A 26,535-nucleotide genomic window follows, 5' to 3' on the forward strand; every position below is an offset into this window, starting at 1 on the left:
GAAGTGCGGGGAATGCTGCGGGGGAAGTACGGTGGCTGCTGGGGGATTGCTGGGGCTAGTACGGTGGCTGGTGAGGATCGTGTAGGGCTGCCGGCGCCTCACACACCACCTCCCTCCTCCTGATCTGGCGCGCGGCGGCCATTTTTAAAAAAATTAGCGCGACCCCGGTTATAGCAATTGCCTTAGCAGGGCCAGACCAAATGATTTCGAGGGCCTTACCCGGCCCTCGGGCCTGACGTTCCCCACCCCTGCCTTAGCCAGTCAAAGTATGTATCTCACTCCTACAGATCACATGGATGTTAGGCAGTTTTGCTATATATAAATGTATACATTATGTGTATAACCAGAGCGTCAGATATTGATGTCAGAGCAAGTTATTGGATCCACATATTTTGTGGTCTCTTTTGGAGCAGGTGTGTGTACAATATGTATGGAGTACCACACAATTAGTAGAGTGGTTCTGTGGTAAGTGGCACAGAGTTAATATGCGCACTGTGTCCTGCCAGAAACAATAACAAGCAGAGAGCAGACACCATGAGTAGTAGTGACTCAGCTTATGGTAGCTGTATTCATGTGAAAACCACTCCCATTTACATAGAAGGAAACACTATTGGTGTCACTGCTATGAATACTTAGCATACAGGTACTGCTCCCACTGACACCAATACTAAAAACGGAATATCTGGCTCAGCAGGCTCTCCCCGGTGTAGTATCTGCTAACCAGCATTCTGAGCTATCACCCATTTATTTATTTCTTACATTTTGTGCATCAGCAATACTCAAACACTGTCAGCACTGGTCCGCTTTTAGGTCTTTAGGACTTTAAAGAAAACATGGTTTACAGATCTACTTCTTAGAAAGTTTATTTTCATTATTTTTGATACAATAATAAAGATTTACATTTTTTAACAGACGTTAATGTGTGCATTCCCAGACCTGCATATAATATAAACTAATAGGTCTGTTGTGCACCATCAATAGGGTCTTTTCTGTATGGGAAGTGTTTCTTTAAACACGACTCATTCATTTTCGTTCCGTTATGAAGAAAATTATCAAAAAGATGGAGATATTTTTATTTTATTAAGAGCGATTTCAAAACCAACAAAGAGGATGATTGATCGTTGGCAATATATTGCCACAGGCCATCAGATTTTAGATCAGGCCACTGTTGATACTCATTTGCATTCATTTATGGATTAGTTTGAGGCTTGTGTACCCTACAGCCTCATGGAGGACATTAATATGGATAGGGCAAGTACATTTTTCTTCACCCCATTAGTGCAAATGAGGCTATGTAGGCTCTCTTTGAGAAGGTCTAAAGCTGGGCTGTGCGGCACTCAGAGGTCCCGCGCTCTTCCCCAAAGCATTTAAATTAAATGCAGGGGGAGCACGTGCGAGGCCTCTGTAGGTCCATTACCTGGTCTCCAGCGGCTTTAGGCGACGCGTAACGCGATGTCACATGACGTCAGAAAACGCCGGCGAACAGGTAAGGGGGAGGGGGCACGAGCGGCGGGGGTCACAGACTAAAAAGTTTGCACACCCCTGGTCTAAAAGTACAAAGGGGGTTATTGAACCTTTAATTCAGTTCAGAAAGGTTTAGCGAACAGGTTTTTTTTTGTTTGTTTTTGTTTCGTTCCTTTTTAGTACCATGATCTACACAGTTTAGCCAAGTTCATCGAAAACACCCGTAAGCCAGGGGTAGAGTGAGGCTAGGTGTGTTAGGGGCAGGGTTAGCTGTGGTGGGATAGGAGGTTATGCTCCTGAATGGGCAGGGTGAACCATTGAATGGCAATGCCTTCCTAACCGCTATGGTATTCAGTGGATAGAGACTTCTTTTTTACCCTCACCGGAATTGGGAGGTCTCCCCATCTCATCCATGGTCCCTCTACATTTCGAGGAACCTCAGGAGATATTTGGCACAAAAAACAAACATATGGCCGAACATTATAGTCATGGGATCGCCAATAGAAAGCCATGACGGCTTTCCTATTGACTGCAAGGTCTGGTCCCACCACCATTTTGTGTCTAGTGGACACATTCTACCCAGTGCCAGAGCTATTACCGGATTGTCCCCCCTTCAGAAGAATGTACAGCGTGGAAGGCCGCTTTAACCACGTAGCATAGCAACCACGTAATTAGATACGGCCAAGTAATGGGTTTCAGCTCATTTCCTTGGGGAGATCACGATCAGCCTGAACAGAAATGCTAGAAGAACGTCTTTTCTACCATTCAAATTAGTGACGTCGCTGTGACGTTCCCGGAGAGGTGGTGACATGCTGGTGCTGCAGCCTGGCACTCAAAGGGTTAAAGGATGTCAAAACCTATACATTTTTAAACACAGATAATTCTTAATGAAAACATCAAAAATGACATTTTGAATCGGGTCTAACTGCATGCCATTTTTCAGGCGATGTGCACTGCCAATATCAGAGTTTAATGAATAGGCCTCTGTGTTAACTCTAATATTAAGTGCTAATACCGTATCTCTTCCTGCGAATATCTCAGGCTTACAATTGTTCAATATTCAAATTAGACCAAATTGTTATTTACTCAGAAATATGTTATATTTAACACTTTGGACCAAAAGGCATATATATTAAACCCATACAGAAAACAACACATTCATTGCTACTACAAAGGAAGATTCACTCACCAAGAATATAAAATGATTTTGCTCTATGTATATTTTAAGCAGAATTCTAGCACAACTGGACCAGTCAGCACAGGGGAGGCAGCCACGAGCAATACCACAAAGCAGCATAGCCTGTAGCTAAACCTGCTTCTCCGCACAGGGAACAAGGTTGACCTTTGCAGAAATGCCCATGTCGGAATTGTGGGCGTGAAACCAAAGACCAGAACAGACTGCTATCCTCGTGAACACCAAGGCATCACAAAAATAAAATGAAAATAGGGGTGACAGGGCACTTCTTACTGACAAAGTACTAGCTGTGTGTTTGTCCTGCTGGCACTTTATGCATCAATGAATTGACACAATGTCTGTTGGTGTTTTTAGTTGTAGGGCATCAAGTAATTGCCGTAATAACAAGGATAGTGCATGGTAACCCACTGGGATTACCATCACACAAATGTCACCCGAAATTCACAGCTTCTTGCACGATGTCTGGATCCTCCAGGATGTGAGATAGCATTCACTGTGGTTCCTGGGTCTTTTTAGGAGGGGGAGTTGTTGTCACAACAACAGTGGAGACTGCTTTCGAGGACGCAGGCGATGGGCCCCGTTGGAGGTGTGAAGCTGGGACAGTTTGTATACGCACCTGTCAGAGGGAAGGAAGAGAGAACCTTATTGATCTCTCTAATTAAAATAAGCACATATACTGTAATTCACTTCACTTCTATTCAAAATTGCCTCCTGGAAATCATGTAACAATAAGGCTCCAGAAATGAAATATTTGTTATAAGCTTATTGTTCATAGCAATCTTCCTCTGAACTCCATCAGTGCCAAACACATTTAGTGCAATAGCGACCTCGCTAGTTCTGAGAGTAATTAAACAAAAGATGGTCTGTCCTAGATCATTAACTACCTGAAATATTGTCCCTCAGCGCACTTGTTTCAAACCTGATCAGGATTTGCCTTTATGTGGTTCATACCTGCGTAGTCTGACCCTGTTGCTGGAGCTGCTGTAGTTGCTGTGCGGTCAGGAAACTCACAGGCTTGTTACCAGCTATCAGTTTGGTCCCAGCTGGCATAGTCGTTAGGATGATATTTCGGCCCAATCCACCAATGCTAAAGAGAAACCAAACCCATTATACGTAGGAAGATATATAAAGAAACTTCCCTGAACCCATCTGTACCATGATGACGCAGCAGCCCAATAACACTTAAGGACAACCAAAGAAGCATTTTTCTCAAAGTGACAAGGTTCATTGAGATTTATTAGCAATAAAGGAGTGTCAAAGATGAATGGCCGTAAACATGGAACAATGAACAGCATCTGCTTCAGACACTACACATTACAAAAAATATATAATTGCCTATATTTTAAAAAAAAACGTATAATGATAAAATAAAAACAATGAATAAGGTAAGCATTTTATCTTTCTTATAATGTCTGTCCTTTCATTGAGGGAAGCATCGTTAAATTACTTTCCCATTGCCGCGACCTCTAACTTAAATCCCAAACCTTCGGCTTCTCTGTTACTTACTTTGCTCCAAGGTTTCCCTTGATGAGTGGAGAATTCATCACACCTTTCCCTTTCATGGGCTGGCTGAGTACAGATAGTGGCACAGTGATACGTGCAGGTAGTTTACCCTGAAGGAAAGGGGGAGAAATTAATATTGTTTGTTGATATTTGACACACTAATGCTCTTTCATCTTAAAGCTCGATAGGAATGAATGCATCAAAAAAGAGAGTAACCTCGCTCCAACTTGTATGTTATTGTTAGAGTTTGTGTGCTACCAGGGAGGTGGGCAAACTAATGGAAAAGAAGCAGCCCAGAAGCAAATTGTAAAATTTAATGAGGGGGAGGGGAAAGGGGGATAAGAATTGCACTTACAAAGGTACAATAATAACAAGCATATTGTGATATATAATCACCACCATCCGGTCAGATTCTTTCAGTTGAGAGAGGGGTGTGTTTTAAATCATTATGGTCATTGGACTGGGTATAAAATACCGGACCTTTCCCCTCTCCTGACTTCCCTTTGAGAAAGTCACCCGTTGAGTGACGAAACGCGTCAGGGAGCGTCATTACGTCAGACGCATTGACATTGACGTCATCACCGCGCTCTGGGACTTACTGATCCGCGTGATTGCTGCAGAGGCTTCCAATCTCGGAGCTGCTTTAGAGGACTCCAATACAGGCAGAGAGGAGATCATCTACCCTGGACATTGATTGGGACGTCATCCTGGGACTGCAAAGACTAAGATACTGCAGAATCTGACCGGATGGTGGTGATTATATATCACAATATGCTTGTTATTATTGTACCTTTGTAAGTGCAATTCTTAGCCCTCTTTCCCCTCCCCCTCATTAAATTTTACAATTTTACGCTATGGGCGTGCGCTCTCTCTTCCCCCTTTTCTTTTAGATTCCCTGTGGATGTGGTTTGTCCACTTTGAGAGCAGCCGGAGACCCTCTACACCAGAACTTACCATCTATTGGACTTTTCTGAGGACTGGTTTTTACACTCTTTTTCCATTTTCGGATACATATATTCGCAGTATTAATTGTTTATTATTCTTATGGTTTACAGGTTTCATTGCTATTTTTATTATATATTTTTTCATTTTACATTTTAATTTTTATGTTAGATATTCCATAGAATTATCATTGTACCAATTTATACAGTGTTGAACTATTCCAGCTAGTTCCACTGTATATAAGCAAACCATTAGCAGAGGCGCAGCCTTGTTCTTTTGTTTGTTTATATATATATATATATATATATATATATATATATATATATATATATATATATACACACACGTGTGTCTGTGTGTGTGTGTGTGTCACAAGAAAAATGGCTTGTAGTTATAAGTCCCTTGTTGGGGGTTTGAAAAGGAATACCTGGTAAAGCTCCCTGAGGTTATACAGCACTATCAACAAATAAACTGATGTGTAACCAATTGTCTCTATGAATACACTGTGTGCAAGGTCCTTCTACTGTATAATGATACTAAATAATGGAGTTTTATCCCGTGGGTGCAGAGAATTGAATAATAGGTCTTAGTATAGTGCTATGAATTTAAACGGAATTCCACATGCTTGTCATATTGAAGCAAAGTGAATCCCTTATGTTGAAAGCTATTTGCTAGGCTGTAAGTGATGGCTACAATGACCACAGCAAGGTTGGAATTACAGATGATTCTGAAATCTTTAAGAAATCAAGAGACCATTGTAGTCTATGATGGTGCCTTAACATGTTGCACTTGAAAAGTCAGGGCATCAAATATTGTGCCCTGATAATTGATACTTGCAATATTAATAGCTGTCGATAACAATCCTTTTAGAAGGGCCTGTGCTGTCATTCGGATCAAAGCCGGGTATGTATACACGATCCCAAATTGACATCCATATACATCTGTAGTGTACTACTGAGAGATAGTGTGTCAAGGATTCAGTCACTCATATACACGTAGTTTATTGACAAAGGAGCACACTGTCATAGCTCTAGATAGAGAATCAGTTTGCAGGTAATGCTATGTTCAAGAGTCCGTATGTGTGTGCTCGGAGGCGGCTGTACACATCCGTGCAAGTCTGACAGGCAGCACTATTTTTTATAACTTTAAAGTTTGGCACTAAAGGTTCAGGTCATCTGTCAGATGTTAATATCCTGATAGAACTTGGCTATATTAATAGCAGCCGATCATGCTCAGAAAGATCTGTGCTGTCATTCGGATCAGAGCCGGGTATGTATACACAATCCCAGATTGACACCCATATATGTCTGTCACATACACAGTTTATTAACCGAAGAGCACACTATCCTAGCCCGAGATGGGGAGTCAGTTTGCGAGTAACAGCTACGTTCGATAGTTCGTTTACGTGTGCTCGGAGGAGGTGATGCACATCCATGCAGGTCTCAGATAGGTAGCACTATTTTAGATTTTTTTAAGTTTGGCACTTAAAGTTCAGGTTGTCAGATGTTTAATCCCGATAGTGGAGACTGGCTATATTAATAGCTGCTGGTGCCAGTTATAATCTAAAACAGGGGTGAGCAAACATTTGATGCCGAGCCCCACTTTTCATCCATGAAATTTCTCGCCCACCCCCTGCCTGATGTAATCAAAATCACATGACGTCAGCGTACGTGAGCTGGTTCAGCCAATGAGGGCGAACCAGCTTTGTGACGCGTCCGCCACGTGGCTACAATCTCCTGCAGGCGTGCGCGCAGGCAGTATACTAGCATTGGATCACTGTTTATGTTAGTGTTGGCTGGCATCTGGTAATATGTTTTTTTCTGGTGCACAAAGGCAATCCATTTGAGGGGGCATTCATCCACCATTTTGCTACCGCCCTTCCCTCTCCCTCCCTTTTTTTCCCCTTCCATTTGCTTTCCCCAGTGTCATCCACTCCTACCCATCAGTATTTTGTATTATGTATTTATTTCCGTTTTAAATGTTGCCCAGGGATCCGGGATCCCCATAACCAAACTCAAGGGGGGTACTGATGGATCTTCCCTGCTGATCAATACTCCCAAGTGACCCCCCCTGACCCAAAGAATAACCCTCAATCCCCCAAAACTTCTCCTCCCAAGCCCCTCAATTTTGCCATCTCTGCGTGACCTTCATCCCTCCGTTTAGCTGGGGGGGGGGGGGGGGGGGGGGAGGGGGGGAGGGGAGGAGGCGCTCCGTTCTCTTCCTGGTCTTGCTAGAGCTCCCTGGGGATAGGTGATCATGAGGCAGGTTGCTGCTCTTTCTCCTCCAGGTGCAGGAAGGCCCTGCTACCAGGGGGTGTGCAGCTCATTAGTCTGAAAGTGGAACCACCTCCTCCCCCGCCAGAACTTCCCTCCCCTCTCCCCCAGCAGCAGCAGACACAGCAAAGCTGCAGCTGCAACATCAATCACTCCACGTGCCGGGCAGACCTGCAGCGGCTTTGATGTCACTGCGCCGGGCCGTGCTCCTCCCCTGGCCTCTTTGGAGCCATTTCTCTTCAGCCGCCGTACATTCGCAGCCCCCGCGCACACCATGATGTTGGCCGCCAGCTAGGGTGACCAGATTTTCCAAAGTAAAAACCGGGACACATCAAAATAAGTATTTATAACACAAATTACATAACTAAAAATAAATATTATGATATTTGTCTAATAGCGTCCCCACTTATGCTGTATTATTGATCTCTCTCTCCCCGCCACATCAGGACCTCTCTCCCTTCTTCCAGTCTCACACTCCTCTTCCCCAGTCTCTTCCTCCCCACGGCTTCTCTCTTTCCCTCCCCAGGGCGTCTCTCTTTCCCTCCCCAGGGCGTCTCTCTCTCCCTCCCTCCCCCACTCTCCCTCCAGCCAGTGTGTTCGCGTGTATGTCGCTCCCTCCCCCCCAGTGTCACTCTCGCTCTCCCCCCCCCCCCCAGTGTCTCTCTCTCGCTCCCTCCCCCCCAGTCTCTCGCTCCCTCTCCCCCCCCAGTGTCTCGCTCCCCCCCCACAGTCTCTCTCTCGCTCCCCCCCACCAGTGTCTCTCTCTCTCCCTCCCCGCCCCCCAGTGTCTCTCTCTCGCTCCCTCCCCCCCCAGTGTCTCTCTCTCACTCCCTTCCCCCCCAGTGTCTCTCTCTCACTCCCTCCCCCCAGTGTCTCTCGCTCTCTCCCCCAGTGTCTCTCTCTCTCTCTCTCTCTCTCTCTCTCTCTCTCTCCCTCCAAGGTGTCTTCCCTTCCCCCCCAATATGTCTCTCACAGCCATGACGCGCACGCGTGCACACACACACAAGCGCAAAGGAGGAGCTCATGAGCTGTGCAGCACAGCACCACCTAATGGCTGAAAAAGAAATTGCAGTCACCAACTGCTTTTCTCTCTGCTTCTGGCAAAATCGCTGCCCGCCCGCCCGCGCACAGCATGTTTTTGTGTCTGCCGGCCTGCAGGCACCAGGTTTCGCCGCTTGCGCCCCCCAGGGGGGCGTGTTACCTAGTTTGCACACCGCTAATCTAAAAGATCTGTGCTACAACCACAATCAGGGCCAGATATATGAAGACCTGTGCTCAATCGTGACACAATATCATAGACCTGAATATATATTGATCGTACGAGGCACAGCGAGCACGTATTGAGAGGTATGCATTATGTTAAGAGACCGACTGAGTCAGTACTGGTATATAATACAGAGATGGTCTAAGGCTGCATAATATATGTATATAGCACTATTGAGTGAGTAGTACCACAGTTCTATCTTCCTCCTCCATGAGGCTGCGCTCAGGGTGCCGGCGTTGCGACCTGCGTGCACACAAGCGGGACATTCTCGTGCAAAATGCTCCTCCTGGCGGCCAAGTTGCACCTCCGACATTTCGCCAAGACAAGTGAAATTGTCTTTCCGGCTGCAGTAGCGTGAAATCAGCGTCACGTGAGCTGGTTCGGTCAATGAGGATGAACCAGCTTCGTAACTCATTCGCCACGCCCCCGGCAGTCTCCCCCAATCTCCTGCAGCCCAGTACTGGGATGTTCGCACATCGCCCGGGAGACTGCCACGCGCAAGGGGAGGTCTGCCCACCTCCCTGGTAGCACAAAAACTCTTCACATAGGAATTAGCCTCAATTATTGATGTGTTTGTTTGACCAAGCTAATTATGTTGCATAGAGATTCATAATTAGTCATCACATACACACACCCTTTCCATGAACACTTAAATAAGGAATATGAAGTACTCAAAGCACGAGAATGGAAAAACTAACCAAATTACCTTACGCTTAAGTGGTTAGCACTTTAGCATGGGGGCATTCCCTAGGCTATATGAACAAAATGTTCCCTGCTCACCTGCTGTGATGTACATACAGGAATTTGTCGTACTGTGGCAGCCCCAGCTCCAATGGTGACACCTGCTGGTGAAGGCTTTGCTCCAGTGCGGTTTATGGTCGGAAGGCTTACTGTTGTGGCTGTATGGACAGGACTGAGCACAGTGGAGGAAGCGACTGGGACAGGTTTGGCAGAGACAGTGATGCTCTGTGTTACTGCAGCCTTGGAAGGCATTACACCAAGTCCTTGTACTATCCGGATTGTGGTGGTTGGTTTAGTTTCACCAGCAGTGGTTGCTTTACCTTTCTGATCAGCTACGGTGACCCCCAGAGCTGGCATCAGTCTGAAACCAGAGCTGCTTTGTTCCGTTGGTTTAATCTCTGGAGTGACCTTCACAGTAGCTGGAAGAGAAGATGATGAGGGACTGGAAGCCAAATGTAAAAGTCCCTTGCCAGAGCTACCTGCAGGAACAGCAGAAAATAGTTCCTGTGACAGTTTGACAGCAGTGACTTGTGATTTTGCTAGCGTCGCCATCATGTCAGGTGTGATGCGCAGGATGGTTTGGCCCTTGGCATCTGTGGTGATGGAAGAAGGAGGGAGACGTAGCACGTCTTTACCCTGGATACGAAAATTGGTTGTGGAAAGAGGGAGACTTGAACCAGACTGTGTTTTCATTCCTAGCTGCCCGGAGAGTGCCACCTGGTCATGAGGGAAACTGAATTTTAGAAGACACGCATGTATTTGTGTATGGGGGTTTTATAGCTAATCAAAAAATACATTGGTGTGAAGGTGTCAAAAGTAGAAGATTTACGGTTTCTGAAAACCATTACAGACATCTCTCCACGTTCTTTACCTAAATAATGACATACCTAAGCAATATTCTTTGTAATATTGATTAATTTTGTATACCATACTACATTACAGATGTACATTTATACATTATATCTGTTTTAACTCTTAGCTTTTGCTTTTCACACACAATTGTGTTGATCAACAATAAAATTCACATTTTAAAATACGGCAATTCCATTTATGGTTCTTTTATTTCTTTTTAGAAATGGCAAAGCAAAAATCGAGAAATAAATACAACAATATAATTGTAGATAATGTCAGACATTAGGGCCCATATTAACTAAGAAAGTGCTATGCCACAAGACACCTGCTGACAACATATGTTTTCTGGTACAGTGTAACAAGAATGGGCCTATAGCCAAATGATGCCAAGTCATGGGGCACTTTAAGGCTTGACACCACTTTGTAAAACTGCCCCTTTGCCCAGAGGGCCTGAAACAAACTACTAAAAGGAAAAAAAGATATCAAAGGAACTCATTGGACAGACCTATTATCACTTGATCTAAGACTACATCCCGGTGCCCCAAGGATCTTTTGAGATGTCTACCATCACTTATTCACAACCAGTTAGACCACTTTGGCCTAAAAGGTGTAATGGACAAGGCAATTTCAAGCGGTCATGCAGTGTTGCAGATATTGATAGACTCCAAAGAAAATGCACACAAGATAGCATTTATCCAGTTTTCATAACAATGAAAAGCAGATACATGTGTTCCCTTTCATGTTGCTTTACACAGTGAGGTCCCTCAGGGTTACTGAACTTCTGCATGTAAAAGTTACACCCACCGTCTCACCAACCACCATTACCTGTTTGATGATGCTCTGCCCAGTGATGCTGTGGAGAATAGTAGGAGCTGAGTTTCCAGGAGAGCTGACTGCTGGCTTGGAGGCAGCTCCACCAGAAGAGCTCAGTGCAGTCACTGTGATGCCCCCATGAGTGGATAGTGAGGTCCCAGGGCGAGGAATACCAACACCAGTCTGTCCCTTCATTGGCATTGTTACCAGCTAATTGAGCAGAAAGATTGGAAGAACAGACAGAGTTTGAGATACTGACACAGCAGAGGGAACTATTGTCACACATGTTCAATGTTGCCATCTTACTTGCGTTAACCCCTTGGTGGGTGTGGCTGTGACAGGCAGTCTGATGTGGGATACTACCGGGGACAGAGGCTGGGTCACAACACCAGATGGTTGAGTTGCAACAGGGACACCTGCAGAAGCAGTCACTATTCGCACTTGGGGAATCCCAGAGGCTGATGAGAGAGTGGTGGTCCGTCCAGACGTCTGGGTCACTGCTGTTGTCTGACTGGTCGCAGATGCAGACAGCAAAGTGCTCAGCTGTGGCATGGTGGGAGAAGATACCAGGAGAACACTGGGAAGACAACATACAATTAAAAAAAATATATATATATATTTTTTTTTTTTTAAAGAGGAAGAGGGACAAAAGTGAAAAACAAATGCAGAGATAGAAAGTGTGGAGGGGGTCGGGGATGAGAGGAACTAGATTCCTGAGAGGTCTTACCTTTGGCTGGGTTTGGGGGGCTCTGCTACAGTGTTAGCAACCATTTTACTGACAGTTGCAGATGTTGATGGCGACATTGGTGTGGTCTGCAGTACCGGCGTGGTGGGGGTTCCTGGAGTTCCGGGTGTTGGAGGCATGCTGGAGTCATTCAGGTTGAGCTGCCCTGCTTCTGGGGTTCCGCTGAGCTTTATGGAGCACTCCTTGCTACTGGACTTCTGTAAGAGTACAACGCCTGTTAATAATACACTCAGTGTTTGTACATTTAGTTTGTTTGCCCTCTCAAGCACAGTAATTTAACTTACACTGCAACAAGGCAACCTGGAGATGTCACTACAATCAAAAAGTACAGAGAAGTGAACGCAGTAGGTTTCTTATAACAGAACGATGATGCGAAAAGTGGGAAGTGGATAAAATATCAGCCCTTTACATGGTGTAGATAAAACACTTGCATTAAAACCGTTTCAAAGATTTTCTCTCTCAAAATGTAATATACTTAACATGTGACAAACCAGGGAAAGGTGCTAAATGGGATACATAGAGCTCCCAAGTTACTAGGCAGTTTCTATCCTATTTAGGCCAGAAATTACAGCCTTCAGTTACTGAAACTGGTGGATGGGAAATCCAGGCCAGAGTTAACTGTTGCTCTCTCTTTTCTCGCACAAGCTCTGCTAATTGGGAAAGCAGGTATTTAAGGCTGCGTTCCTGCTGTCTCTTTCTCTCAAAGAGCCTGGAGGCAGACAAAGGGGAGAACCTTCCCCCTGAACAGTAAAGAAACTTCCTTCTTGTGTGTTATTTTGACGTCTTTATTTGTATGTTGTTGGAAAGCGGATAAGCCTCCCACGTTAGTAAGGGACATCATTTGTTTAAGTTAGTGCTAAGTCGAGAAGGACTTTATTTTGTATTTCATTTAAAGTCTTGCAATCCCACTACCAGGAACTAATAAAGCAGACAGAAGCTTGAGGAAACCAACATTGTGGTAGGTGCCCTGTATCTGGTTACTCAGAAAGTTTGTCATAGTGAGGCCAGACAGACGGCAGAGCAACCCGAGGAAGCAGTTTGGCACAATGTGTATATCAGATCATGACCTAGCTGCTGTGCAAGGCAAATAAGTTGGTCAGACAGGGGAGAAGCAGCTAAAACATACCATCTTGGCTGGAGGCTTTGGCTTCTGCTGGAGGGCTTTTTTAGCCTTTGCAGCTGCTGCCTGAGCTTGGTGAATTTTTTCTAAAGATGCGAGAAGATAAAATTAAACAAACCGCTTCTGCTGCAACATCAGGTGATAATGTGAACATTCAATGACAAAGAAACAGAGGCAGTAAATGGCATACACTATAAATGTTGAAAGGAAAAATTGAGTTTTTAATACAGTATATGGGTTTCTCACCAAACTCCTCTTCACTGCGATCCCGATGGAGATAGATCCACAGTTTACGTCCAATATCATACTTCACACAGGGATCTTTCTCATAATGCAGTCTGTCCAGTGCTCCGCTCACCACTGTGGTAACCTGGACACACCAGAGCATAGACTTAAAATGTGTCACAAAGGTATCTCTAGACATAGCAGCCTCTCCTGGGCCATCCAGTGCATACATTAAAAAGAGTCACGCTAAACTGCCTTTACAGCTATAAGTCTATCCTATGGAGATTAAAACTGGCAACATGTGGCATGTGATATCCACATGTGCGCTTGGAAGAAGTATTCCTAATATTGAATACTACTCTGCTGACCGTGATGAGGAGGGTACACAAAATGGATTCAGTACATGAACATTGTTCCATCTATCCGCCTGTCAGGAGAATATACCATGAACTCTTTCCGGATTGGGGAAGAGTCCTTTACTGCATTTTATCGCAATGCAACAACAAATCAGCTGACACAAGTGATTAAAAATATTGACATCGACACTGATATTTGAATGACTCAATTATTTTCAGCCCACGCTAAAACTAGCGCACACTTTCTCCTACCTGGGCGCTAGTGACATCAGGGGCCAGGAACTGGGAATCTTTCAGTAGCTCACAGATTTCGGCACGTGTCCCCTCTCCATTAGGCAGACGGGCAGCAGCATCTCGAACTGATGGCAAAAGGAACAAGGAATGAGGGCAAGTGAAATAGACAGGGGCAGAGCACAAATCAGAGGTTGACATGGTTCCTACACAACTTTTTCAACACAGATTTGTTCATTTACAGAGAATGGTATTTGAAAAAGTAAGAAAATTATAAACAACAGATTGACATTCAGTAATTTGGAAAATGCCTAAAGACATTTTTAACCATGTGCTATCAAACAAACTCGTCCTTAACATCTGTAATGGCCGGTCATATGACCACAGTAGTCAAGTAAAGGTGATGTAATATCAGTGAGAGTTATAACAGTGAAGAAAAATAAACGTTGTGATGGAAAAGAGGCTCCACCTAAATAAAGGTTAAGCCCAGCCTGCTGCCTCTTTGGCACCATCAGATACATTCATTTAAGGAAAGAAACATATGTAAAAAATGTAAAATAATGCACAGCTCTTTTTGGTAGAATGTATACATGTTACACATTATAGGCCTCAGGGGGCACACTCCACGTGGCTGCCAACCCCCCTCCTGCAGGGCTTCCTCAGTCTGGCTATGGTGTCAAACCTTGCCCAAATGGTGCCTTTCTCTGCTGCAGCTTCCTCTCCTTGAAGCCGACCAGGTGCCTCTCCTTACGTGGATTAGTAACCCCTTCCGCGCAATAGCACTACAATATCCCTGCTCTGGATTTATGACCCATCATACCATTAGTAACCCTGTGAAAGGCTGCTGCAGGAAACCCAGGCCGTGAAATTGGCCAAGGCAAGCTCCTCTATCGAGCAAGATTGGTCCAGTTACAATCCGGCTGTTGATTGGCCAAAAACGCAAATGTCAAGGTTTCACTATGAAGACGGGAGATTTAAAAGTGCCTGCACATAGAGAAACCTTCAGACTTAATCTGGAAAACACAGCCGTTGCGGTGTATTAAGCCTCCATGCGACATCTCGTTTGACCACTGTATTTTACTTGCTGCCTGCTTTTTTTTCCCAAGTACAGGACCCCTCTGCTCTCCACGGACTAACCCTCTCCAAGTTCACCTATACGTTCAAGTGCTAGGTTCTTTGTTTGTGTCACCTTTGTATTTTAACACGTTGTCTGTATTGTATTCCTTTTTGTACTGTAGTTAGTTTAATAGCTTGTTTGCCTGACTAACTGATGTGCTCCGTGGCTAACTCCCAATTTAGTTATGCTCAGTGCATTTTATAATTTTGTCAACCCTGTGTGTGCCAGTGGGATTTCTGGGAGTCTCATATCCTGAGGGTTTACAAAAGGTCTCATTGACCCCAGAAATTACACACTGGTATTCAAAGTGGGTCTGACTCACTGTGCAAGTCTTTGGTTAACAGGAAAAGCGAGAGGTTGCCCCTGTATAAGAGCAAGGTCTTGGATGGGTTCCCCATCATAGCCTGGTTGGTTGCAACGCTACCTCCTAGTGAGTTTAGACCAGGATTGTTATTTTTGAGCAGTGCCTGTGGACAGTACAGAATTCCATTGCAGTCCATGGTGCCAAGGTACTATCCTTACTGGGTCTTTCTAAAAAAAACTCAATATAACAGGCCGATGAGCAGAGCCACCCACCATTCCGTGACAGCCATCAAATAAAAAAATTAAATGCCTAGTGCGTTATTCCTACCGACACATATATTGAAATTACTACTGTGTCCTATGCAAAGAATCAACTTCAAAGGGCATAACTTTAAACATATTAACACACCTTTTAAAAATAAAATGATAGATTGGATAGATAGATATGATAATCCCCATTATCATACAGAGAACCTCGTAATCTCAAGAAAATGATTGTGAGGAGTAAAGTATTCAACAGTACAATTGAATGCAGGACCAAACCATGCCAGGACGCAAGATGCAAAGCTGCACAATGCTCCACACAGCGGGCACAATACAAATACCACACAGGAATCTGGAGTACAAATCAGAGGAAGGTTCACCTGTTCCTCCAGCAATGTCGTGTACCTCATCAGGTGCATGAAATGCCCAGGAGGCTGCTACTACATAGGTGAGACGGGACAGGGGCTAAACAAGAGAATGAATCTGCATCGCCACAGCACTACACGCGGAACAAGAGAAAGTCCTGTTGGCGAACATTTCTATCACTGACCATAAAATGAACGATCTGAAGGTGGCCATACGCAAAGGTAATCTTAGAACACCGAGAGACGGTTGCATGATTACAAATTTATGCAACTGTTCGGGACACTTAGCGGTGGCTTAAACAGAGACCGCAGTTTCATGAGTCACTGACACAAGAGAACTCTCTTCCCATGAGTGCTAAAGGCCATGTCTATACATACTGCACTATATGTATGCACATACAGCTGTCTCATACAGCTGTTTCATACTAATACTCCATGTAATTCTATCCCTATATACCAATAGAGACCACTTAGTATCTACACACACTTTTAGTAATGCAACACTTTCTTGCATTTCCACACCTACCCCCACCATTAATATACACTTCCACTCTACACACACCTTTTATAAAGCGCTGTATACACTGTGGGGGCTTAATAAATGTATATTTAGCCACATACACATACTCTTACATCACTTACATTCAAGGATTATTTAACAGCTCAAGTCATAAATTGCATATTGCACAAGGGGGAGGGATAGGTTTCAGTCACAGATAACATTCCAAGAGAGACTGTTTTTAAGTAAAACCTTTTGCTTGCTTTACTCATTGTAACATCGCCAGAAGAAGAGATCAGTGTATCTCGAAAGCTCACACAAATAAAAGCATTTTTCGTTAGGCACAGAACGGTATTGTCTACTCAGTTTTTATTATTAAGCTCGGCTAACACGGTACAGATACCTCTACAACTATCTATCCACACACACTTTGAAGAATATTGCGTTTGTGAACGTTGAAAAAATAAATTAGAACACAGAGCTCTAATGTTGCCACTTTGGTGATGTCATTTATGGCACGGGAAGATCCGGGTGTAAAAAAAAAAAAATTTTTTTTGTAAAAAAGCTTTACAAAAACACTGGCATGCCTAAATAGAATGTAATTGATAACTGTCCCTATATGATAGAAATACACATTATTTATCCAGCAGCATACCGTAGATATGTCTACCTTTACTGTTACCAAAAAGTCCCTCTTACGGGCAGAGCCATAAATGACATCACAGGAAGGAACAGTTGGATAGCAGAGAGATGCAGAACACCGAGCATAGCAGCACACAGAGGAAATCATTAGTTGGTATGGCTTGATTATTTTATTGATATTTCATCCTCTTGATATTTTAAAACACCGTTATTACCTTACATGAAAACATTACTATGAAAGATCTTCCCAATTGTGTTATAGCCTTCAGTTACTTTGTTATATTTGCTTAAATGCACTCTCATACATGACCTTTCAGCTGCTGATCACTCCTTTGTCAGATAATGTACTGAGCAGTTGCTTCCCATCCCACTGCCCTGATCACTGTGCCCTCTCTAGGTGTGGATATTATTTGGATCTCTGTTTTAAGCATAGTTCTCTTCCTTATTTTAGTGCCAAGGACACCCACGACTTGCCTTTCCCCTTCCAATACACCAAAGTTGCTGCTATGTACCTCTCTCATCTCTACCTGGATGTTCCAAATTCAGAACACAATAAGGAGGAAACAAAGGTCTACATTTGCATGCTGAAGTAGTAACTTACCAAGAGAAAGTATAGTGACATATGCTGGCCGATCAGAGCGCAGCAGAGAATGCTCACGAGCTTTGTTTAGGGAAGTCTCCTTGTCGAACACACCTTTGACGGGACCCACTACTGACTCAAAGCCATGCATACGGAAAGTAAAGGCCTTGTGAGGCTGGCTGTAACGGTGCCGCTCCTGAGAAAGCAAGAGCAATGGGGAAAATTGGAGAGCATATTGAAAAGCACAGAATTGGAGGCAGACAAAGTGGGAAGTCAAGAATCAAAAACTGAGAAGCTTCCAGAAAGTCAAATGTGAAAGAGCCACACCAGCACATATATTCATTCACAGACACACAGACACACAGACACACAGACACACAGACACACAGACACACACCTTAAAGAAGACAAAGCTACGCCTTATGATTTGTTTCTTCTCAATCATTACACTCAAACGAGTCAAAGGATTAACAATAGAAGAACGTGCACTTAAACAAAATTGAGGCTTTCTAAATGAAATTGTTCAAGAACACATGGCATATTCCAGTTGAAGAAGAGCCAGAATAAACTACCAATGAAGTAACATGCCCCCACTCCCCCCCCCCAAGCAAAGGCAATAAAAATCAATGAGGAATAGGAACGCCCCCCCGAGAAGATGCAAATAAGTGAAATCTTGAAAGAAGCCAAGGAAGAAGTAGAGAAATCCTTGCAAAAAATTGTTACATGTTTAAGAACAGGAAAATGCCAGAGCAATGCCATAGTTATCCTCACTATCAAGTACGCAAATAAAGCTACAAGAACTACATACCAATCAGTCTACAGCTGGTCCTCACTTATCCGACGGAATGCGTCGCCACAAACCGCCATCGGACTGCGGGTCAATGTTAATCCTTGACGGTGAGGTCGGGTTAGGGGTTCCGATGTCAGATAATGCATCCACCGGACTGCATTATGCGGCGTCGGATAAGGCGTTCGACAGAGACCAGACTGTCGGATACCGAGGACCACCTGTACTTTCAATCACTTTTTATCAAAATACTCACTAATTGGCTGCAACAGACTTGGACTTTACCCAGTCTAGAGAGCATGCAGGATTTTTCAGTGGCTACACATGCAAGTAATACAAGAAGTGATTTCCCGAAGTAATGAATACAGCAGGGCCCTGGGTATACGGCGGGTTCCGTTCCAGAGGTCCACCGTATCGTGAAAATCGCCGGAAAGCGGATCCGGCGATTTTCAGTGCTGCGCAAGCGCAAACCGGCACTTTCGCCGTTCTGCGCATGTGCGACCTGCGGTCTGCGCATGCGCGCCGGGTGCACCCGCCCGTTCTGCGCATGCGCGATTTTAAATTCAACATGGCGGCCCCCTTCTCGGTGCTGCCGTATCAGCGGATCGCCGAAAAGCGGGGCCCTGCTGTATGATCTACTACTCAATTTAGGATTCGTACATTACAAAAAAAGCATATGATTCTGTGTGCTTCTCAGCTGGCATTAAAGGCATTAAAGCAGCAGTCCCAGCTGCTGTTATTTTTTTATTAATTTGTCCATTAACACAATCCACACAATAAGTAATTAACCAAGTTGCTGATCGATCTGTTCTCTAAATGGCTGCAGGGGAGTATTCTGCAGTCAGTGGAAGTCATTTACATATTAATATGACAAAGTTCTGTGGGGAAGATCATGTGACCAGGGAGTCACTAGATACAATTGGTGCACTGCTAGAGTGAGGGAAGGGCTCACAAAGGGGTGTGCCAGAGCCGGTTTCAGAAGAGGAAGGGGATGTTACTTTGTAAATGGTTGCTATAGAAACCAAAAATGCTTGTTCCATTATAATACATTAAAAATGTAATTCAAATTTGTAAAAAATAAAGGTTTACTCATAGTACAGAACTGATTTATTAAAAAATGACACATGTAGGATATTGCTTGGTCTGCAGCTTTAAGTGAAGTGTTGAAGAAGAATACCGCGAAAAAAAAGAAAGGGGCGTAAATTGTTGTGTTGAAGAGTACATTGATATAATGAAAAATATGAAAGTGCCACATCAACCATTAGATTACATGAATATACAAGCAAGGTAAGTATCAACAAGGGAATGTGACATATAGATACCATGTCAGCAAAGTTTTTTACAGCAACACTTGAAGAATTGTTCATGACATTAAATTGGGAAGAAAAATTGAATAAAAACCAATGGTGTCACCTACAAGTTGCAGACATTTTATTTTTGCCACGAGTACAGAGGATCTCCTGCAACAGATCAGAGAACTCACCAAAGCAAGTAAGAGAATGAGCCTCCATATGCGCCTCAGCAAGACCAAAGTGACGTTCAACAAATGTGTCAACTCTACAAAGATCTAAATAAAATAGAACTAGAAGAAAATGAAAACTCTCTATCTTGGCCAGTATCAATGGATAGGAACCTTTCAAATAAAAGCAATAGGAGAATGAAGATTACTTTGGTGCATCTGGAAGAAACAAGACAATCTTACAAGGGACCATTCCATTGTGCCTCTTAAAGATGTGCTCATGCATGGATGAAAAACCTGGACCCGAATGTGAAAACAATTCAGAGTCAGGGAAAAGAATTAATGGGTTTGAAACCAAACAAAAATGTCTGTGACCATCAGAAGTGTGAAGAAAATTAAAAAATGGCAGTGGGCAGGACATATTATAAGAAGAAATGACCATCGTTGGAAAAGGATGGTACTTGACAGAATTCCAAGGGATGTCAAAAGACCATGACGACGACCAAAAGAAAGATGGGACGAAGAAATCATAAAATAAAGTTTGCGACCGGGAGAAGGGAGGCTTGCAACCGCATTACCTGGAAGATAATTGGTTAGCCATTCATCCACCAGTGGTTTGGCGAAGATGAAGACAACACACACACACACACACACACACACACACACACACACACACACACACACACACACACACACACACACACACACACTAAATAACAAATATTACCACATCTTTTAAGTGTACAATAATCGATTACACAAAGTCCCAACATATGCTTACGAGACTAGATTTAGTGGTTAAATTAGCTCTCTCTCCTCTTACCTGCTCCTGGAAAACACGTTTCTCCTCTCCAGAACTTGAGCGTACTATGTAATCCGTCCTCCTGAAAGTAAGCAATGTATAGGTCAGTAACTTTTTCACCAAAAGTTTCATTGCTCAAGACCATAAAACAGCAACATATGTAGGAGCGCAACACAACTAATGTTCCTGCACTCTCTGACTATTAAGCAAAACCGTAAACCAGGGTAAATGCCAGAATGATCATTTTAATGCAAGTACTGTACGCGGCAATAATAAACTTGGAGAAATGTCACACAAGCGGGTAATGTGTCAGATGACCCTAAAAAATGGTGTGGGGAAAACAGGGACAGGGGGAGCACAAAATGAAAAAAAGAGCAGAGAAGGGAAAAAAAATGAGGGGGAAAAAAAGGAGGAGGGGGGAGGGTAGTACTGGGGCAACAGCAGCCCCTCTCAGCAGGAGAAGCAGAGAAAGACGGGTTGATTTTTCATTTTATTTGCTTCATAGCACATGTTCTCTTGCTGGCTTCTGGACTTTTGCTACTGAGCATACTCTGGCACATTGATTGTTTGCGATATTTTTGGGGGTTACTCGCCTGGTTGGGGATACAGGGTGCAGGGAAGTACCTTGTGGTCTATTTGGACCTGAGGGAACGGGCCTGAGGAAGGGGTCTTCTCCCCGAAACGTTGCATCCCTACTGCCCTCCCCCTGCTTAATAGTCAGAGAGTGCTGGAACATTAGTTGTTATGTTATTGTTCTAGGAAGAGCCTGGGTACTCCTTGTTCCTGTTGCACATAGCTATTTACTATTGCTTTTGAGTGCGGTCTATCAATTTTTTTGTTCTGTATGTAGGAGCGTGTTTACTTGGGGAAGTACAGTTGCTTACAGGATTGCAGATAATGTAAAGCTGGATTAAAAGCCAGTTAGCTTTACCTAAGTGGAAGCAATCATGGTATCCCTGAGCCTTGGAAGACTATAAATGTGTAGCAATCAAAGAGAGCCCCTATTACGCCTGCATTATTCTACCATGGATACTGTATAGAGTGAAAAACATCCCTACGGGTGCCTGAAAATAAATGCTCCTCAGATTTATGTAGTTTGCCAATTTAAAGACCTTAAAGACCTACTGTTAACTTTTAGAAATATGATGAAAGCATAACTTGTAAATTACCTTAATTATGCATTATCATCATGTAAATACAATACACCGCCACATTCTAATTATGCTTTATTATCATGTAAATACAATACACTGCCAAGTTGGGTGTGCAGTAGGGAGGGCCAATAAGAATGTGAAGAGAAGTTTTCTTTTCCTACTTACACCCTCGGAACAGGAGTGCTCGCATCAATGCTGTCTTCATTATCCTAACAAGAAATAAGAGACGCTCATCAAAGGTGAGAACACTTCTTCACCTCCCTATATACAGTAACACCTACAAGTTATCCACCTATTCCCAATGACACTGCCCAATTCTCTTTTACATCTCACCCCCCTGCCCCTGAAATCAAAAAGGAAAATTCCCTTGCGTTATATAGCAACTGTTTTTGGGCCAAGATTACTGTACAGCAACACGGATGGTAGCAGTTGTTACCACAAGTTCATGAAATGAAAAAACTAATGTTTTGGAATGTTGCATTACGATTGTCCTATATACAGACACGCGCATTTATTTTCAGTCCCCACTTAATAGTTGAAAATTGGCCAAACTGATTCTTACCTTGCTAAACATCTGATCCTTTGTCTCTAGCCAGAGGTGAAAGAGAGCCACTAGTTCTTTTTCATTGTCCTGGGATGAACCTGCAAGAAAACATACAATGTACAGATGCAGCCACCAGTATCTGATCACTTGCCTTGGAAAATCTGGGGCCATCTCACAGTAAATGCCTCAACATTCTGTGAGATTCCTAATGGCCCATCAGATTAACACAGCAGGGGGTCCCCTGCAATCCCATTCAAACTGAATCAAACTGAATGGGACCGAAGGGACCCCTGCTGTGATAATCCGATGGGCCATTTGGAATCTCACAGAAATGTTGAGGCATTTACTGTGAGATGCCTTAGTTTTTACCCAGGCAAGTGAGCGGATACTGGTGGTTGCATCTGTAGGTCTCAAATTTGTGCTCTCTCTCAAGCCCTTCCCCATCTCTTAGTTCTCCTGGGCACAAATCAGGTCTACAAAAGGCTCTACAGGTTTACCAAAGAATAAAATGTAATATTTTAATTGGTGCACTAGACTTTAACATACTGCTCCGCAATACGCTGCTTGCCATTAGAACAGCAAGCATGTTGAAAGGTTGAATGACCAGTGATGTAAAGGTTTATTAGGCCTGGTTGGAAATGGTGGATATCAGAGCTGGCCTGATAAACAGGATGCAAGCACCTACCTATGCATTTCCATTGCTGAGTCTTCTCCCGGAAATCCACAAATGGAGCAAAGCTGGAAGAGGCCCCTAAAACATAAGAGACAATTAGCGGGATTAAAATGTAGAACTGCTAAAAGGGCAAAAAGATTAGGACCAAATATTCTGATATACAAGTTCTCCGTTTCATATTTCATACAAAAAAAAGTACATGCTGCAAGCGTGGTATGAATTATGCAACAGAACAAGCTGTTGTAACACTTTCTAAACACATAGGAGCCGTGGAAATAAAAAATAAAGAGGTATCCTCTCTTTGTGACCATATTATACTAAGCTATATTATGCAATATGAATACGGGACAATAACATGTAAGTGATATGTATGAGTTGCTAGCTGGGGCGCTGTGGGTGAGTGGATGTGCATTGTCTGATCTTAAAGTAGAAAAGTTTCCTTTGTACCATATTTAACTCAATAAATTACAGCTGGTAACTTGCAAAAATCTGTCTCCGTTTGCACATCAGTTACAAAACGTGTACGAATAATGAAAACAGAGAAAAGTGGCAACACTATTTTGAAATTCAAAATAATCAAAGAGGTGGAAATCACATTCCATTGCTCAAGGAGGAGAGAGCTGTGGAGGAAAGAACATCTGGAAAAGTATGAAACCACATTGCATGAATCAGGAGAGGTAATTCAGGTGCTATTTCCTATCATAAAGCGATAAATCTATTCCATTATCTATTGGTCGACATCTACTTGTCCACAGGGAAGTCTTGAGTACACAGGAGAAAGAGTTGTACAGTATCTCCAGATATACTTATCCGTTAAGGTGGTGAAAGTCATGAAAGAAAAAGTCCACAGGTCCGCACACCAATATAACGCTGGATAAAGTGTCTGGGTCACCGCCGTAAGCCCCCACTAAAGTCAGACATTGCACTAAAGTATGGAGATACTATACAACTCTTTCTCCTGTGTACTCAAGACTTCCCTGTGGGGTTGGACATTGTTCCTCTTTTTCCCCCTAATTACAACTTGAGGTTTTGCTCAAGCTCTGGATTCACTGGATACAATTGCACCTTATTCTCTGCATTATAGCAAGTTAGGGAATTCCTCTGATCCTTTGCCATTGAGACTGTTTCTGTCTCGCTTATATCCGTGGAGATTTCCTTTATGTGTGCTCATTATGTGATTCACATCTCTTTATGTTATGCATGATGTATGTGTTGAAAAATTGGTAGTTGGATTATGTCCTTAGGTCTGTTTATTACATTACTGACCGGCCGGTCGTGCGTACCTAGGAAAATATTACTTTTTCCTTAGGTCTGCATAATATATCTCTTGCACCAACTCCTACTTAGGATAATGGTGCAGTAAACCTAGCCTGTTCGTTTTGATCTATTTGCACACTGTGTTTATTGAGGGTCGTCCCACCTCCCCCCCGTTTGATTTTATATGTTTTTAACATGTTACTAGTAAAGACAAAGTTTGTTTATTTCTCTACTGGATATTCGGAGTGCTCGTTTCTGAGACTATTTCTTGTCTTGTTTGTGATAAATATATACATATATTATTATTTTTTTATTGTATATAGCATCTATGTTTATATAACTTTCGAACATTATGGATTAATTTACTGGGGAAGCAACTGTCAAGACACATACAGAATTCATCATCAACAGTATGTCGTGTGGATTGTTTCATATTATTCTTTACACTTAATACTCTGCATGCTGGGTGTGCTGTGGTTAAATTAGTCTTCGTTTATACGGTTGTCTAGTTTCCATGACAATGGAGGCGGTTGGTTAGATACACACTTCCCCCGATGTGGTCCATAAAGACGCGATAATGGCAGCCGCCACACGGAGACACTAAGTAAACAGTATGTGCAATGTCTCACAAAGGCTCGAGAAAGGGTTTCATGTCCACAACATCGAGCTTCGAACTGGAAATCTGTCAGCCTCTGCAAGTACTATCTTTTTTTTTTTATATAGTTCACGGTTTCGTTAAATGCTTGTTTAATACTAAATATAGAAGAATATTTTATAAGTCCTTTATTAAAGGGGAAAAAAAATAATACATTTTAGTTTTTCCCTCAGTTATATTTGACACGTTACAGAACTGAAAGGGGCATTGCCTCTTGTCTGGTTTATTGTGGTTTAATAAATGCAGCGGTTCCTTACATTTACGGCAATGCAATTATCTAAGCCGACAGTCAACCCGTTCTCCTGTGATCCGGCTTCTCAGGGCACCAAATATGCCTGCCCATTTCAAAAGAAGAAGTGCTGCGCATTTCTAAATGGTTATTATAGCAAACCAAGGAAACTTAATGCATTAAAAATCATTATGGGCAAAGAGTGAAAAAAAAATTAATTCAAAAAAAGGGCAGAAAGTGGTCTCTAATGCTAAACAACTGTTTGTTTGTTTGTTTTTTTAAATAAAATAAAACAGGATTGTAAATGACATGCTGCTTTGAACCTCAACCATAAAAATGCACTGCAGTACCCAAGGGTATACCCTTCCATACTATTGTGTGTGCTGAGAATTTACCTACTCAGATGTTAAACTGTATTATACATTTTGCATTATTTGAAGATACCAAAAATTATAGGGATGGAATATAGCGGAAGCAACTGATGCAAATAGTCTATGAAAACAATAATGCAAACCTAGACTTCAGAAAACATATCTGGAGAATCCATTTCCACGTATGTGGGGTTTAATATGATGGCTCTTCTTACAGTGTTCAAGGATGGGAACAATACATCTCACCTTTGCATTCTCCACTCAGGTAAAGAAGTGCAGGGTGCACCAAGTCACACCAGTTTGGGGCTGCAGAGAACCAGCTGTTTAAGGTGCTGGCTGGGGAGGACTGCCAATCGGACACCTTATCCTCTAGCTACAAGACAGCAAAGGAATGTTGGAAAAGTCTTTAGTGTCTTTAATGCCTGTAAGAAACCATTACCTGGGGCAGAGCAGGAGACCTGCCGGGCATTATTCAAAGAATAGAGAAGCAATAAACCTTTACCATCTTTCCTTTTGGAAACACAGGTCAGCACGAGTCCTCCTTAACCCATCTGAGATACTTACTAGAAGCAGTGCAGGACCAGAAAAATGAATTCTAAAGTACTGAAAATGCAAATGAATTGGAGTGATGTCTTGCATGTCCCGTGTCTAAAATGGGATAGGTATACAATGCCAAAAATCTGCTTTTGTTTTTATGTACATTAGTGGTCTGTATTCAACAGATTGCTCACCAGTGGGAGGCTGGATGGACCCTCCACCATCAGGATGTCCAGGAGGAGGCAGAAGAAGCTCACCGATATCTCATTAAAGGGCAAAGCCGGCTTCACATCCTCCATGGGTCTGAAGTAATGGAGGGAGAATGTTAGAAGTTAAGCATCATCCAACCACAGCACAAAGCAAGAGGAAAGTGGTTAGTGCAGCAGTCCAGCTCAGATGGGGTGTATGCAACAATGGAAAAAGCCAAGCTCAAAAGACAACTAAAGGGAGAGTGGCAAACAGAACAGTGATTCAACTGGATTCTACTATCAATTGCTACAGATTTTAAAATGTATTAATATTGGTATGTGTGAACTGGATTCTACTATCAATTGCTACAGATTTTAAAATGTA

General features: G+C 43.1%; 1 protein-coding gene across 2 annotated transcripts in view; it reads right to left on the reverse strand.

Moving 5' to 3' along the window:
- Positions 1-847: 847 nt before the first annotated feature.
- Positions 848-26,535, reverse strand: part of NFRKB (nuclear factor related to kappaB binding protein) — a 48,670-nt gene continuing 22,982 nt past the window's right edge. For both annotated transcript variants that reach the window (XM_075603340.1, XM_075603341.1), the window contains exons 10-26: positions 26,157-26,265; positions 25,672-25,798; positions 22,926-22,991; positions 22,259-22,338; positions 21,862-21,905; positions 20,564-20,624; positions 17,516-17,690; positions 13,746-13,852; positions 13,159-13,282; positions 12,919-12,998; positions 11,775-11,989; positions 11,354-11,624; positions 11,060-11,257; positions 9,422-10,099; positions 4,166-4,272; positions 3,611-3,746; positions 848-3,275 (exon numbers count right to left, since the gene is read on the reverse strand). In XM_075603340.1, the coding sequence (XP_075459455.1) occupies positions 3,150-3,275; positions 3,611-3,746; positions 4,166-4,272; positions 9,422-10,099; positions 11,060-11,257; positions 11,354-11,624; positions 11,775-11,989; positions 12,919-12,998; positions 13,159-13,282; positions 13,746-13,852; positions 17,516-17,690; positions 20,564-20,624; positions 21,862-21,905; positions 22,259-22,338; positions 22,926-22,991; positions 25,672-25,798; positions 26,157-26,265 (2,704 nt within the window). In that variant the 3' untranslated portion in view covers positions 848-3,149. The remainder of the gene's footprint in view (positions 3,276-3,610; positions 3,747-4,165; positions 4,273-9,421; positions 10,100-11,059; positions 11,258-11,353; positions 11,625-11,774; positions 11,990-12,918; positions 12,999-13,158; positions 13,283-13,745; positions 13,853-17,515; positions 17,691-20,563; positions 20,625-21,861; positions 21,906-22,258; positions 22,339-22,925; positions 22,992-25,671; positions 25,799-26,156; positions 26,266-26,535) is intronic.

The sequence above is a fragment of the Ascaphus truei genome, chromosome 6, assembly GCF_040206685.1.
Source record: "Ascaphus truei isolate aAscTru1 chromosome 6, aAscTru1.hap1, whole genome shotgun sequence".
NCBI classification, from domain to species: Eukaryota; Metazoa; Chordata; class Amphibia; order Anura; family Ascaphidae; genus Ascaphus; species Ascaphus truei.